The sequence below is a fragment of the Pseudophryne corroboree genome, chromosome 11, assembly GCF_028390025.1.
Source record: "Pseudophryne corroboree isolate aPseCor3 chromosome 11, aPseCor3.hap2, whole genome shotgun sequence".
In the NCBI taxonomy this organism is placed as follows: Eukaryota; Metazoa; Chordata; class Amphibia; order Anura; family Myobatrachidae; genus Pseudophryne; species Pseudophryne corroboree.
Window position 1 is genome coordinate 134318719 of NC_086454.1, and position 15958 is coordinate 134334676.

A 15958-nucleotide genomic window follows, 5' to 3' on the forward strand; every position below is an offset into this window, starting at 1 on the left:
CTGGATGCAGGAGGCCATTTATTTTTACCCAGCAGAATTTTTCTGCAGTGATAACATTTTTCCTTAAATTAACGAGACATCAGGAAGTGGAAAATGTGATACTTTACGTAATACAGTAGGATTAATAGATTACTGACCTTGCTTTTTGTTCACTGTAGCTGTTTCCTCTTCTGCTGCTTCACATCTTTTCAGAAACTCTGTGCCTCATCAGATACTAAATCCTTTCTGAGTGCGGAGGTGGTGACCATTGTTGTACAGTATGATTTAGTCATCCACGTACACCTTACCTTTTACCATTCAGGCCATGCATATTTGTCTGTGAAAAGCCTGTAATGGGACACATAGGGCCTAATTCAGGTTGGATTGCAAAATTTGCGATTCACAATCTGGGCAATTATCGAATGACTGCGCATGTGCAGCATTCACATTGCGCACGTGCTAGCAAAAACAGCAACATAAAATGTGTACACATTGGTGGTCATTCCGAGTTGTTCGCTCGCAAGGCGATTTTAGCAGTATTGCACACGCTAAGCCGCCGCCTACTGGGAGTGAATCTTAGCATAGTAAAATTGCGAACGATGTATTCGCAATATTGCGATTACAAACTTCTTAGCAGTTTCAGAGTAGCTTCAGACTTACTCGGCATCTGCGATCAGTTCAGTGCTTGTCGTTCCTGGTTTGACGTCACAAACACACCCAGCGTTCGCCCAGACACTCCCCCGTTTCTCCAGCCACTCCTGCGTTTTTTCTGGAAACGGTGGCGTTTTTTCCCACACGCCCATAAAACGGCCTGTTTCCGCCCAGAAACACCCATTTCCTGTCAATCACACTAAGATCGCCTGAGCGATGAAAAAGCCGTGAGTAAAAAATCCTAACTTCATAGCAAAATTACTTGGCGCAGTCGCAGTGCGGACATTGCGCATGCGCACTAAGCGGAAAATCTCTGTGATGCGATGAAATTTACCGAGCGAACGACTCGGAATGAGGGCCATTGTGATTGCAATGCAGTCGCTGTTTGAGTGACAGGAAGCCGGCGTTTCTGGGTGTTTCTGAAAAACACAGGCATGCCCAGGCGTTTTTAAGGAGGGCCTCTGATGTCAGCGATGACCACTTCCAGCCTCTTGTTTAGCAAAAATTGTACCTTGCTTAGTGCAGATAGTAAAAATCTTTGATGTTCCGGTAATTGCGTATAATTTTGCGATCAGCCCACATATTGCAATGCATTCGCAATTTTTACGATGGGCGTTTTTCTCTCTATTTCTGGGCAGCAACTATTTGATCGCAGAAACTTCTTTTTTAGCAGAAACTGAATCGGGCCCACAGTCCACAGAGGTTTTAGCTGAAAGAAAAATATTCAATTTACTAAACTTTTAAAAAACTTTAGTGATAATGGGGACTATTTACTAAGCTTTGGAGTGATATAAAGTGGAAAGAAATAAAGTAACAGCCAATCAGCTCCTAACTGCCATGTTACAGGCTTTGTTGAAAAATGACAGATCTGATTGGTGGGTAGTTTACCTCTCTCCACGGCTTCATAAATAGACCCCAATGTTTCAAAGGAGAGCGCTTCTACGGTCCAAATTCACATACAAATATTGTCAAATATATAAAAATGTAAATAGTAATTATATTTGTTTTGCATCATGGATAAACGTTTAGCTCATCAGAACAAAAAACAAGCATGTATCATTTGCTTTAAATGTGCTCTCTTGCATACCCCAGATATTAGCCTGTTAACACTCTATTAAATGTGGGCAACATTTATGCACGCTATGTTTTTCTTGCAGGAGCAGTGATATAATGGTGGTCATTTGTTTAACATAATCCACACATATCTGAGGGGTAGTTATATGTGTACGGATGTAAACCATATTAAGGAGCTCAGTGGTCATTTACACAGGGGACAGAAGGCAGATGAGACTTCTACTATACTAAGGCCTTGCAGGTGAATATGCGGCCATTAGTTAATGATGTTTTGACGTCACTGAGGAGTGCTTGCTGTGAACGTGCTGTCTTGGCATCACACATATGTATCGTGTCAAAGCAATAACACAGGTTTTTTCTGGCCCCTTAACAGGCATTTGTAATAGTATTAATTCCAGTAGGTGCGAGCTCTAAATGTTTTATGACAGGATATGTTATCCATTATAATACACAGAGGGTATTTATCAAAGTTTGGAGAAAGATAAAACTGTGAGAGATAAAGTAATAAATACAGCTGTGTCATCATTGCTGCAGTGATGCCACGCAAGATCACATAAGAATCTTCTAGCGCTGAGCTCCTGTTTTGTATCTTTTTCCTGTATATGTGCCTCAGTGGAATGGGACTAGGACACACAAGGAGATTGCTGATCAATGTGATATATGACACTTGTATATCTGTGTGCAAAAAAATTACACCCGACGATAGCAGAGTTGCACGGGACCTGGCAGCTCACTCATGTGAGGTATCTCATGATACATGGCGTAGTGAGGCTAGATGTATGAGGACACATCTTTAGCCCCCAAAATGTTAAATATAAAAAAAAAAAAAAAAGCAAAAACATATGGTAGATAAGATACAATATGGCAGGCACAGACTGACATGCAGACAGGCACACAGACCACCTGACCAGAGGCGTCACCGGGTGCGGTGACACGCGGTGCGCACCCTTCATATGCCAGTGCGCCGGAGTGCACTTGCGGCAAAAGGGGGCGTGAATGCAAAGAAAGGGGGCATGGCCTCGCGGATTGTTACTCCGGGGGTGCACTCAGCATCTCCGGAGATGCTGGGCTTTCCTTGGCTGCCCCCGGAGACTGTCTGCAGCGCTGTCGGCTCCTCTGTTATGACAGGAACCAGATGCTGTAGCAGAATTTCACACTGCAGAACCTGGCTCCTGTCACTGCAGAGGAGCCCACAGTGTGGTGTCACCCCTTCTAGGCATCACACCCGGGTGTGGGCTGCACCACCCGCACCCGCCTTGTGACACCACTGCACCTGCCTCCACCTTAACCTTTCATTATTTTTGCCTAACACAGGAACCCTTTTCCCCTTTAATCTACTTGCAATCATATAAATATTTTACTTAACGTTTACTTAGCAGGTAGGTATAATTCAGGTGTTGGGACCAGTTGGTTATATGACATCAGTAAGGTGGGAAGGAGAATAGCAAGTATGCCTGTGCTGGTTAGCAAAGTAGGATAAGTTAATATTGGCACATTTAGCTAAAAATAGGTTCATGGAATATGATTAGTTGATTTATATATGGAAAATACAGCGCTGCACTCAACTCCGGGGTGACGTCAAATGATCTTATGATTTACAGTAGGGTTTATGGTATTCCTTATAACAGACAGGTTTTAGGGGAAAAATGCTAAAATAAAGACACTCCTCTCCACTTATGAGGAAATTAATTACATAGGTTTATCCATACAGGTATATTAGCTGCACTTGGGTATTGTAAATGAATAATGCTGTTTTTTTTTTTTTAATATATCACTTCTTTATAAAAACCTTGTATACAGTGTGCCTTAAAACAATACCCAGGGCTTTTCCAGTACACTGGTGATTAATGAAATGTCTTTCACTCCTGGATCATTTTGAGAGCCCCGAGGGAGGAATAGGTATAGCAGGCAGGGGGTGTTAGGGTGAATCAGGTGTGGATGGGTGTGTCTGAACACAATACATATAGGTGTATATATACACCCTAGATATACACCCTAGATCAACAGATAGAAAGCTTTTCCTGTATTACTGATACTCATCCATCACCCAGGTAAGGCTGAGGAGTTGAAAAATCTGCAACATACAGTAGGACTTGAGACTATTATCTCTGGGACTGGGACTAATTCGGGAAAATACAAAACTCAGGCTCTCAGCCTTAGATGTACAGTTCATATAAGTATCTGTACAGCTTATATAAGATGAGCGTAAAATATTTTGCTGATACGGATCATTGAGTCTCAAGAGATTGATAGAGTGTGACATTTCTAGACTTACTTTAGGCTAGCAGGTAGATCTAGGGCTGATCAAGTTTTGTTTTGCTCTATGATATTCAATGTCTTTGCCCAACCGAAATGTGCTTTGTCCTTAGACACTAACACCATGTCCCCTGCAACTGCCTCCGTCTTTGTTATACTTGCTGTGTTGATCCTACAAACTCAGAGCTTTGACTCCTTGACACCAGGATGTCACCTTCATCGTAAGTGACCTTTGCAGTATGACAAGCTTTATATAACAGATTGTACATCCCTGAAATTAACTTGGTTACCAAATCCATAAAGATAAATGATCAGTGTACTTCCCTGTGACAGGAAAATATATGAACAGTATTGTGCTCTAATTAGTGTTCTTTATTTTAATCGGTTACAAAATATGTAAATGTGATTTTTTTCTCAGAACTAAGCATCTGTCGCTTCTGTTTCTTTATTAATTTGTCTAACAAGCTTTGTTACATAAAGTGGCAAATATTGTAAATGCTATCTTTTTTTGAAGCCATATTTAGTGATAATAGCTACCTGAGTAGAGGATTCATAGGTCATTTGTACTCAAATCAAAGCGTGACATCTCATTCTTCTCTAAATGATTTTATTAAAATGTGTAACAGCTTTCATTTATTTAAATGGCATGTTATTACATTATATTCTATTTTAATGCCTCTTTAAATATACTCTATAATTGCCGACCAGTTGTACATTATGTAGTACAAAAGAATTGTAATGTAGTCCCTGATGTATATTTATAAAAAAAACTCCACAAGGAAAATAAACATGATTTGTTTTTCTTATTATGCTGCAGCATTTAATGTTACTGTAAGAAGTGATCGTAGAGGGACTTGCAGAGGGACCCAAGTCATCAATGCATGTGTGGGACACTGCGAATCCAGTGCATTCCCTTCCAAGTACTCGGTGTTAGTGGCCAGCGGATTCAAGCACAATATAACATCTGTGTCACAGTGCTGCACAATCAGCAAGCTGCAGAAGGTAAGCTAGGGGGTGGGCACAGCACTTGTATGGGAGAAATCTTAATTTCTCTAACGTCCTAGTGGATGCTGGGGACTCCGTCAGGACCATGGGGAACAGCGGGCTCCGCAGGAGACAGGGCACATCTAAAAAGCTTTTTAGGTCACATGGTGTGTACTGGCTCCTCCCCCTATGACCCTCCTCCAAGCCTCAGTTAGGTTTTTGTGCCCGTCCGAGAAGGGTGCAATCTGGATGGCTCTCTTAAAGAGCTGTTTGGAAAAGTTTTTTTTAGGTTTTCACTCAGTGATTCCTGCTGGCAACAGGATCACTGCAACGAGGGACTTAGGGGAGAGATCTCCAACTCACCTGCGTGCAGGATGGATTGGGATCTTAGGCTACTGGACACTGAGCTCCAGAGGGAGTCGGAACACAGGTCAGCCTGGGGTTCGTCCCGGAGCCGCGCCGCCGATCCCCCTTACAGACGCTGAAGACGGCAGAGACGGAGGTCCGGAAACAGGCGGCAGAAGACTTCACAGTCTTCAGAGAGGTAGCGCACAGCACTGCAGCTGTGCGCCATTGTTGTCACACGGCTCACTGACATGGTCACGGAGGGTGCAGGGCGCTGCTGGGGGCGCCCTGGGCAGCAATATAAATACCTATTTGGCAAAATAAATACATCACATATAGCCATTAAGGCTATATGTATGTATTTTAACCCAGGCCAGTTCTTAAAAAACCGGGAGGAAAAGCCCGCCGATAAAGGGGCGGAGCTTATTCTCCTCAGCACACAGCGCCATTTTCCCTCACAGAAAGGCTGAGGGGAAGGCTCCCATGCTCTCCCCTGCACTGCACTGCAGAAACAGGGTTAAAACAGAGAGGGGGGGCACTGATTTGGCGATATAAATATATATTAAATGCTATAAGGGAGGAACACTTATATAAAGGTTGTCCCTGTATAATTATAGCATTTTGGTGTGTGCTGGCAAACTCTCCCTCTGTCTCCCCAAAGGGCTAGTGGGTCCTGTCCTCTATCAGAGCATTCCCTGTGTGTGTGCTGTAAGTCGGTACGTGTGTGTCGACATGTATGAGGAAAATGTTGGTGAGGAGGCGGAGCAAATTGCCTGTAATGGTGATGTCACTCTCTAGGGAGTCGACACCAGAATGGATGGCTTACTTGTGGAAGTACGTGATCATGTCAACACGCTGCAAGCCGGTTGACGACATGAGACGACCGGCAAACAAATTAGTACCTGTCCAGGCGTCTCAGACACCGTCAGGGGCTTGTAAAAACGCCCATTTACCTCACGGACACTGACTCCAGTGTCGACGGTGAAGAAACAAACGTATTTTCCTTTAGGGCCACACGTTACATGTTAAGGGCATGAAGGAGGTGTTATATATTTCTGATACTACAAGTACCACAAATAAGGGTATTTTGTAGGGTGTGAATAAACTACTTGTAGTTTTGCCTGAATCAGATAAATTAAATGAAGTGTGTGGTGATACGTGGGGTTCCTCCGATAGAAAGTTATGGGCGGTATACCCTTTCCCGCCAGAAGTAAGGGCGAGTTGGGAAACACACCTTAGGGTGGATAAGGCGCTCACACGCTTATAAAAACAAGTGGCGTTACCGTCTCCAGATACGGCCGCCCTCAAGGAGCCAGCTGATAAGAAGCTGAAAAATAGCCTAAGAAGTATATACACACATACTGGTGTTATACTACGACCAGCAATCGCCTCAGACTGGATGTGCAGCGCTGAGGGGGCTTGGTCGGATTTCCTGACTGAAAATTTTGATACCCTTGACAGGGACAAGATTTTATTGTCTATAGAGCATTTTAAGGATGCATTTCTATATATGCGTGATGCGCAGAGGGATATTTGCATTCTGGCATCAAGAGTAAATGTGATGTCCATATCTGCCAGACGAAGACACGACAGTGGTCAGGTGAGGCAGATTCCAGACGGCACATGGAAGTATTGCCGTATAAAGGGGCGGTCCATCGGACCTGGTGGCCATGGCAACAGCTGAAAAATCCACCTTTTGTTACCCCGAGTCACATCTCAACAGAAAAGGACACAGTCTTTTCAGTCTCAGTCCTTTCGTCTCCATACGGGCAGGCGGGCAAAGGCCAGTCATATCTGCTCAGGGGTAGAGGAAAGGGAAGAAGACTGCAGCAAGCAGCCCATTCCCAGGAACAGAAGCCCTTCACAGCTTCTGCCAAGTCCGCAGCATGACGCTGGGGCAGTACAAGCGGACTCAGGTGCGGTAGGGGGTCATCTCAAGAGTTTCAGCACGCAGTGGGCTCACTTGCAAGGGGACTCCTGGATCCTACATGTAGTATCCCAGGTGTACATTGGAAATTCGAGATGTCTCCTCCTCACAAGTTCCGGAAGTCTGTTTTACCAACGTCTACCTCCGACAGGGAGGTAGTATTGGAAACAATTCACAGGCTGTATTCCCAGCAGGGGATAATCAAAGTACCCCTCCTACAACAAGGGAGGGGGTATTATTCCACACTATATTGTGGTACTGAAGCCAAACGGCTCGGTGAGATCTGAAATATTTGAACACTTACATACAAGCGTTCAAATCAAGATGGAGTCACTCAGAGCAGTGATAGCGAACCAGGAAGGGGACGATATGGTGTCACTGGATATCAGGGACACTTACCTACATGTCCAAAATTGCCCTTCTCACCAAGGGTACCTCAGGTTCGTGGTACAGAACTGTCACTATCAGTTCAGACGCTGCCGTTTGGATTGTCCACGGCGCCACGGGTCTTTACCAAGGTATTGGCCGAAATTATGATTCTTCTTAAAAGAAACTGGTACGCTTCCCTGATAAGGGCAAGGTCCAGAGAACAGTTGGAGGTCGGAGTAGCACTATCTTTAATAGTTCTACGACAGCACGAGTGGATTCTAAATATTCCAAAATCGCAGCTTTTCCGAGGACACGTCTACTGTTCCTAGGGATGATTCTGGACACAGTCCAGAAAAAGGTGTTTCTCCCAGAGGAGAAAGCCAGGGAGTTATCCGAGCTAATCGGGATCCTCCTAAAACCAGGAAAAGTGTCAGTGCATCAGTGCACAAGAGTCCTGGTAAAAATGGTGGCTTATTACGAAGCAATTCCATTCGGCAGATTTCACGCAAGAACTCTTCAGTGGGATCTGCTGGACAAATGGTCCGGATCGCATCTTCAGATGCATCAGCGGATAACCCTATATCTAAGGACAAGGGTGTCTCTCCTGTGGTGATTACAGAGTGCTCATCTTCTAGAGGGCCACAGATTCAGCATTCAGGATTGGATGCTGGTGACCACGGAGGCCAGCCTGAGAGGCTGGGGAGCAGTCACACAGGGAAAAAATTTCCAGGAAAGTGTGATCAAGTCTGGAGAATTCTCTCCACATAGATGGAGTTAAGAGCAAAATTATAATGCTCTAAACTTAGCAAGACCTCTGCTTCAAGGTCAGCCGGTATTGATCCAGTGGGATAACATCACGGCAGTCGCCCACGTAAACAGAAAGGGCGGCACAAGAAGCTGGAGGGCAGTGAAAAGACTGCAAGGATTTTTCGCTAGGCGGAAAATCATGTGATAGCACTGTCAGCAGTGTTCTCTCCGGGAGTGGACGACTGGGAAGCAGACTTCCTCAGCAGGCATGACCTCCACCCGGGAGAGTGGGAACTTCATAGGGAAGTTTTTCCGCATGATTGTGAACCATTGGCAAAGACCAAAGGTGGAAATGATGGCGTCCCGCCCGAACAAAAAACGGGACAGGTATTGCGCCAGGTCATGAGACCTTCAGGCGATAGCTGTGGATGTCCTGGTAACACCGTGGGTGTAACAGTCGGTGTATGTGTTCCCTCCTCTGCTTCTCATAACCAAGGTATTGAGAATTATAAGACATAGAGGAGTATGAACTATACTCGTGACTCCGGATTGGCCAAGAGGGACTTGGTACCCGGAACTTCAAGAGATGCTCACAGAGGACTAAGGGCCTGGGGAGCTAAGAAGGGACTTGCTTCAGCAGGTACCATGTCTATTCCAAGACTTACCGCGGCTGCGTTTGACGGCATGGCGGTTGAATGCCGGATCCTGAAGGAAAAAGGCATTCCATAAGAGGTCATACCTACCCTGGTCAAAGCCAGGAAGGAGGTGACCGCACAACGTCATCACCACATGTGGTGAAAATATGTTGCGTGGGTGAGGCCAGGAAGGCCCCACGAAGAAAATTCAACTAGGTCGATTTCTACACTTCCTGAAAACAGGAGTGTTTTGAGCCTAAAATTGGGGTTCTTTAAGGTTGTAAGTTTCGGCCCTGTAGAATTTCTTCCGGAAAGAATTGACTTCAGTTCCTGAAGTCCAGATTGTCAAGGGAGTATTGCATATACACCCCTTTTTTGTGCCTTTAGTGGCACCGTGTGATCTCAACATAGTGTTGGGATTCCTTAAAATCATATTGGTTTGAACCGCTCAAATCTGTGGATTTGAAATATCTCACATGGAAAGAGAACATGCTGTTGACCAATATCTCACATGGACAGTGACCATGCTGTTGGTCCTGGCCTCGGCCAGGCGATTGTCAGAATGGGCGGCTTTGTCTTATAAAAGCCATATTTAATTTTCCATTCGGACAGGGCAGAACTGGGACTCGTCTCCAGTTTTCTTCCTAAGGGGGTGTCAGGTTTTCACCTGAAACAACCTATTATGGTGCCTGCGGCTACTAGGGACTTGGAGGACTCCAAGTTACTAGACGTTGTCAGGACCCTAAACATATATTTATATATATATAGTTTAGGACGGCTGGAGTCAGAAAGTCTGACTTGCTGTTTATATTGTATGCATCCAACAAGATGGGTGCTCCTGCGTCTAAACAGACGATTGCACGTTGGATCTGTAGCACAATCCAACTTGCACATTCTGTGGCAGGCCTGCCACAGCCTAAATCTGTAAAGGCCCACTCCACTAGGAAAGTGGGCGCATCTTGGGCGGCTGCCCGAGGGGTCTCGGCATTACAACTTTGCCGAGCAACTACGTGGTCAGGGGAGAACACGTTTGTAAAAGTTTACAAATTTGATACTCTGGCTAAGGAGGACCTGGAGTTCTCTCATTCGGTGCTGCAGAGTCATCCGCACTCTCCCGCCCGTTTGGGAGCTTTGGTATAATCCCCATGGTCCTGACGGAGTCCCCAGCATCCACTAGGACGTTAGAGAAAATAAGAATTTACTTACCGATAATTCTATTTCTCGTAGTCCGTAGTGGATGCTGGGCGCCCATCCCAAGTGCGGATTGTCTGCAATGCTTGTACATAGTTATTGTTACAAAAATCGGGTTATTACTATTGTTGTGAGCCATCTTTCAGAGGCTACTTCGTTTTGTTATCATACTGTTTACTGGGTTCAGATCACAAGTTGTACGGTGTGATTGGTGTGGCTGGTATGAGTCTTACCCGGGATTCAAGATCCTTCCTTATTGTGTACGCTCGTCCGGGCACAGTACCTAACTGAGGCTTGGAGGAGAGTCATAGGGGGAGGAGCCAGTACACACCATGTGACCTAAAAAGCTTTTTAGATGTGCCCTGTCTCCTGCGGAGCCCGCTGTTCCCCATGGTCCTGACGGAGTCCCCAGCATCCACTACGGACTACGAGAAATAGAATTATCGGTAAGTAAATTCTTATTATTTCCTGTATTCATGGGCGTAACTATAGTGTGTGTAAGTGGTGCCATTGCTATGGGACCCAGAGGCTTAGGAGGTGCCTGGACCCAGGTTATTTAATTGCATGCCAATTTCCCAGATTTGCCTGCTTAGCAATTAGGTCTGATCTATTGCCCAGCTTGAATTGTGTAACATTACATTTTCAGTGAGAGGACTGTGTAGTGGATGTTATAATGATAATAAGTGGGCACTGTAATGTGTCATCATTTGAATTGGAGGCCACGGTAATGTGTCATAATCTGATCTGCTCATTGTAATGTGGAAGTCACTACAATGTTACATAAAAAGAACTGGGGCACTGTAATATGGCACAATATGAAATGGAGGCACTATAGTGTGGCATAAAAAGAACTGGAGCACTGTAATATGGCACAATATGAAATGGAGGCACTATAGTGTGGTATAATAAGAACTGGGGCACTGTAATATGGCACAATATGAAATGGAGGCACTATAGTGTGGTATAATAAGAACTAGGGCACTGTAATATGGCACAATATGAAATGGAGGGCACTATAGTGTGGTATAATAAGAACTGGGGCACTGTAATATGGCACAATATGAAATGGAGGCACTATAGTGTGGCATAATAGGAACTGGGGCACTGTAATATGGCACAATATGAAATGGAGGGCACTCTAAAGTGGCACAGTATGAACTGTGGACTCTTTATGTCATAATGTGAATTGGGGATACTGGGGCAGGTGTATTAAGCCTGGAGAAAGGATAAAGTAGTGATAAAAGGCAGGTGATAATGTGCCAGCCAGTCAGCTCCTAACTGACATTTTTCAAATCCATAATGATTGGCTGGTGCGTTATCACCTTTCACTTGTCACAACTTTATCACTTCTTTATCCCTTCTCCAGGTTAATACAGCTGCCCCATTGTGTGGCATAATGTGTACTAACAGCCCCACAATGTGACATCATGTAAACTGGGGAACTACAGTAAGATGGTTCTTAAAATAAACTAGGGCACTATTATGGGGCATAAAATGAATAACTGCTGCAGAGAAGTGTCTGTCCATGACACCCATAGAGGGAGAATATAATCCCCTTTATTGACTTTATCTAATTTACTGAGATGACATGCTGGTTAGTTAACAGCTGCCACTGTGTTAACCAACCAGCCCCGTTCCAGCCACATAACTCCTATTCTCCACTCCCGTCACTGGTTGCCTGTATCATGGTGAATGTATTTTAAGCTTGGTTACACATGACCAGGGTCCAAGGTACCTGAAGCAGCTTCTGATTGCTTTGCTAGCTTACTGCGATCTGTTGATGAAGGTCTAAGAACAGTACCTATTATTTCCGTTAATTTTGGGGTCAAGCTTTTAGCTGTGCGGCTCCAACTCGATTGAATCTCACTTCCTCGTACAGTGTGAGAGGCTTCCACTCTAGATACCTTCAAAAACAGACTCAAGACTTACTTGTTTACTCACGCATTTCCTTAATGTTCCTTTAGGTACTATAAAAATAAAAAAAGGAAAAAAAATACAACCGAAGTGCTCAGTTCTCTTACCTGTTAGCTTATTCTGTATCTTCTGTTTTTAAAATGCAAATGTAAAGCACTTTTAGTCCCATTGGGAGAAAAGTACTAAATAAATATTATTATATTAATAATAAGTAATAGCTTATGCCTGATATTATCATTATCACTGCTTTACACTGAGTTCTCAAACATTTGGGCCTTATATAAAAAGCCACAAAATTTACTGCCCAAGGAAACGTTCTTGTAGCTGTGGACTTTTACGCTTGGAGCTATTTACCATAAGCCCTTTTCCGTAAGCGTTGTCCCATAGATTCTGGTAAAAGTGTCCAGAGGTTATGTGCAGCCTGCGGGCTACAATTGAATAACCCCAGCCACTGCATTAGCCTGATGTTAATTGCCGTGGCTAATTGAATCCAGCCCAACTCTCATTAAATAAATAAATACAGCAGTTACTTATAAATAGGATTATAAAACAAAAACACAAAAAGAAAACCTTAGCACTCCAACCGTGCCACCACTACATTTAGTGTGTCAATTAACAATAATTAATTCATGAACAATTTATCCTGCTGCTCCCAGCTTTTGGCAGTGCTAGGGGCGGATTGCCCATAGGGCTCACCAGGAATATTCCTGGTAGGCCGACATGTCTATGTGGCCTGTTTTGTGTGTTGTCATGTGAATCCATCCCTCACATGACAGACAGCCCACCAGACTCCGTACACTGCATTGTCCCCATTCATTATGTTATTCAATCCCTGACATACAGCAACTCTGCCATCCAGTGATGTTGCCATGGCTACACAAAATGTTATACCTCTTGTGCTGCCCATGTCAGGCCACGTCTACAAAATTTTAAATGGCAGGCAGCTAGACAGTACCTCTGTGACTTGACAATGCATTCATCTGCAGGTAGCTAGACAGCACCTCTGTGACATCACAATGCATTCAGCTGCAGGCTGCTAGACAGTACCTCTGTGACATCACAATGCATTCAGCTGCAGGCTGCTAGACAGTATTACTGTGACATCACAATGCATTCAAGTACAGGGAGTTAGACAGTACCACTGTGACATCATAAGGCATTCAGCTGCAGGTGGTTAGACAGTACCTCTTCGACATCACAATGCATTCAGCTGCAGGCAGCTAGAGAGTACCACTGTGACATCACATGCATTCACCTGCAGGCAGCTAGACAGTACCATGGGCATATTGGCCATAGAGCGTATAAAGAAGATTCCCGGCGTGCCGGCGTGCCTGTGGAGCCTGTTTTGTGCGTTTTCATGTGGCCCCACCCCCCCACATGACAGGCAACCCACCGCACTCAGTACACTTCATTGTCCCCATTCATTCATTCTGTTATTCCATCTCTGCAATACAGCAACTCTGCCATCCAGTGATGCTGCCATGGCTACACATTGGGAAGAATGTAATAGGGTGTGAGAATCAGAAAGAGAAAGATTTTGTGAGCGTTCTACTGTTGTTGTTGTTGTTTTTTTTTTAAAGAGGCAATCATTTACATGGCAAAACCAGGTTGATTTTCCCATATAAATGATTGCCACTTTAAAAAAAAAAACCACAAATAAAACCCAGAACTCTCCCAAAATCTCTCACTTTTTGATTCTCACACCCTATTACATTCCCCCCTCCCATATGTTATGCCTTTTGTGCTTCCCATGTCGAGCCACTTCTACAGGGCCACTTTTAGTTCCCAATCTGCCCCTGGTCTCAGACACAACTGAGCAAAAGATGCAAGAAAGGCCGCAATTGCCTGCAATCAGGCCCTATGAGGAGGATTCCACCCCCTCAACAGACCCCATCCCCTCATGAGATCACACCCCTAATAGGGCTGCTTCCATAATTTTCCCGGGCTGATTTTCCCATCCCAATCCACCCCTGGGTAGTGCTGTGTTGCCAAAAATATATATATATATAATTGCTGATTAAGGTAATAAGAACCAAGGGAGCGCTTGACAATTTTTTTTATATAATTTTTTTTTATATTACCTTAATCAGCAATTATAATAGGAGCGATACTATTTTATGAGAAGTGTGAACTAAAACAAATTATAATTAAGAATAACTATTCTGTTTTACAGGTAAAGGTTCGGCTGTTCTGTGGCGCCTCTCGTTGGGAGGAAATAGAGATTGGCTCTGCTCTGGCATGCCAGTGTGACATGTGCCGGCTGTCCCGCTATTAACGCTCTGCCATTTGTATGCTGCTAGCAATGCCAGGCTGCCAGTACCCAAGAGCATAGTTAGAATAAATAGCAGTAGCTGCATTTCTTTCATAGATGTACATAATATAACAAGCCGTAGGCACACTCTCTTCATACTGCTACAGTACAACTACAGCCTAGGCCAGCACCATCCTCCATGCACTATGGGGGACTTTTACTGTATGCAAAGTGGAGCACAAGGTAAAGGTGATCTATAAATAGCAACTACTACATCTGGATTCTAGCTATTGTCTTACTTACATAGTTTTACATTTAAAGCAGATGCCTAACTTGTTGCTACGGGTAACACCACCATTACTTTGTGCACCAGTTCTCATAAATGTCCCTGTATTTCCACAGTGTGTTCGAACAATTTATTTATAACTAAAATATTAACTATATTTATATAATAATATTATATGTGAATTTGTGACAAAGGCAGGCTTGAAACACAAGTTCTGCTCTTAGATGTTTTTGTTATTTTATTTAAGTATTTAAAATAGTTATGACTGAATGTTCTGTTTACAATAAAATTATGTTTGTATTTAAGGAATCAGTATTGGTTTCAATGCTTTCTACTTTTCTCAAGAGAACCTATCCTGCTTTCCCTATTCCTTTGTATATCTTTCTCATCTGTGTAAAGTTTGGTGACAAACGTGCATTGCCTAAATGTACAGATCTGGCTGCTGGGAAGTCTAAATAAACAACCAAACAATATAGAGCAAGGTGGCGTATGACCACACACATACAGATAAGCATCGCTATCTGACTGTAGCTCTTGGCATAATCGGGTCAGAATTTCATTAGAATTATTGAATTATTGATTATTTGTGTCTTTCATATTGAACAATAGTATAGCCGGCGCAGTGTATTGTTTATGGGTGACTATACTCAGGGACTATACCCTTCGCCATGATGGCACTCACTAGGGGCGCCGTCCAGCAGTATCACCCGTGGGTGAGGGTAGAATCAAATAGTAATGGCAGTACCTGGTGTGCTCCCCTGGGCAGTGTCTGGCCTGGAGACTCGCATAGCAGGCAGGAGCCACTGTTACTAGCACCGCACCGCACCACAGGGATCAAGCTCAAAATAAACAACAGCTCCCAGCAGCCTGTGCAAGGGCTGTTGGGAGCTGTAGTTTATATTGAGTTTGTTTACTGTAGTGTGGTGCCGGACACCGGTGTCAGCATTAGTGGCTCCTGTCTGCTGTGCGATTTTCCGGGCCATGCAATGCACATCAACCCGGGATTTTACTCAGTGGGAAAAGGGTATAGTGAGCCAGGAAGGAACCGGGTATGCAGCAGTGTAAATGGGTAACCTGGGTCGTCAAACCTGGGTCCTGTTTACAGCACTGGGAGAGCTACATTCCAGCGCAAGGAGATTATATCAACTCTGTGTGCAGTGTGAACGGCTCTTATCCGGGAATAACCAGGATTGGCATTATGGTGGTCTAACCTCGTTTGGAACGGTGCTCCAAATCTCGGGTCAGACCCGGGACTTTGTTGGAAAATGGGCACTAGCAACCCAGGAAGGATACCTGGCTCATTGGACCTGCACAGACCCTTTTCCAAGGAGAAAATCCCAGCTTGATGT

General features: G+C 44.2%; 1 protein-coding gene across 8 annotated transcripts in view; it reads left to right on the forward strand.

The window, feature by feature from the left end:
• Nucleotides 1-14914, forward strand: part of GPHA2 (glycoprotein hormone subunit alpha 2) — a 289765-nt gene extending 274851 nt beyond the window's left edge. For 7 of the 8 annotated variants that reach the window (XM_063946136.1, XM_063946134.1, XM_063946135.1 and 4 more), the window contains 3 exons: nt 4074-4181; nt 4778-4962; nt 14246-14914. In XM_063946136.1, coding sequence (XP_063802206.1) covers nt 4074-4181; nt 4778-4962; nt 14246-14347 — 395 coding nt within the window. In that variant the 3' untranslated portion in view covers nt 14348-14914. Of the gene's footprint in view, nt 1-1787; nt 1946-4073; nt 4182-4777; nt 4963-14245 lie in introns of all 8 variants that reach the window. The other variant, XM_063946138.1, reaches the window with a different exon arrangement.
• The last annotated feature ends 1044 nt before the right edge of the window (nt 14915-15958 follow it).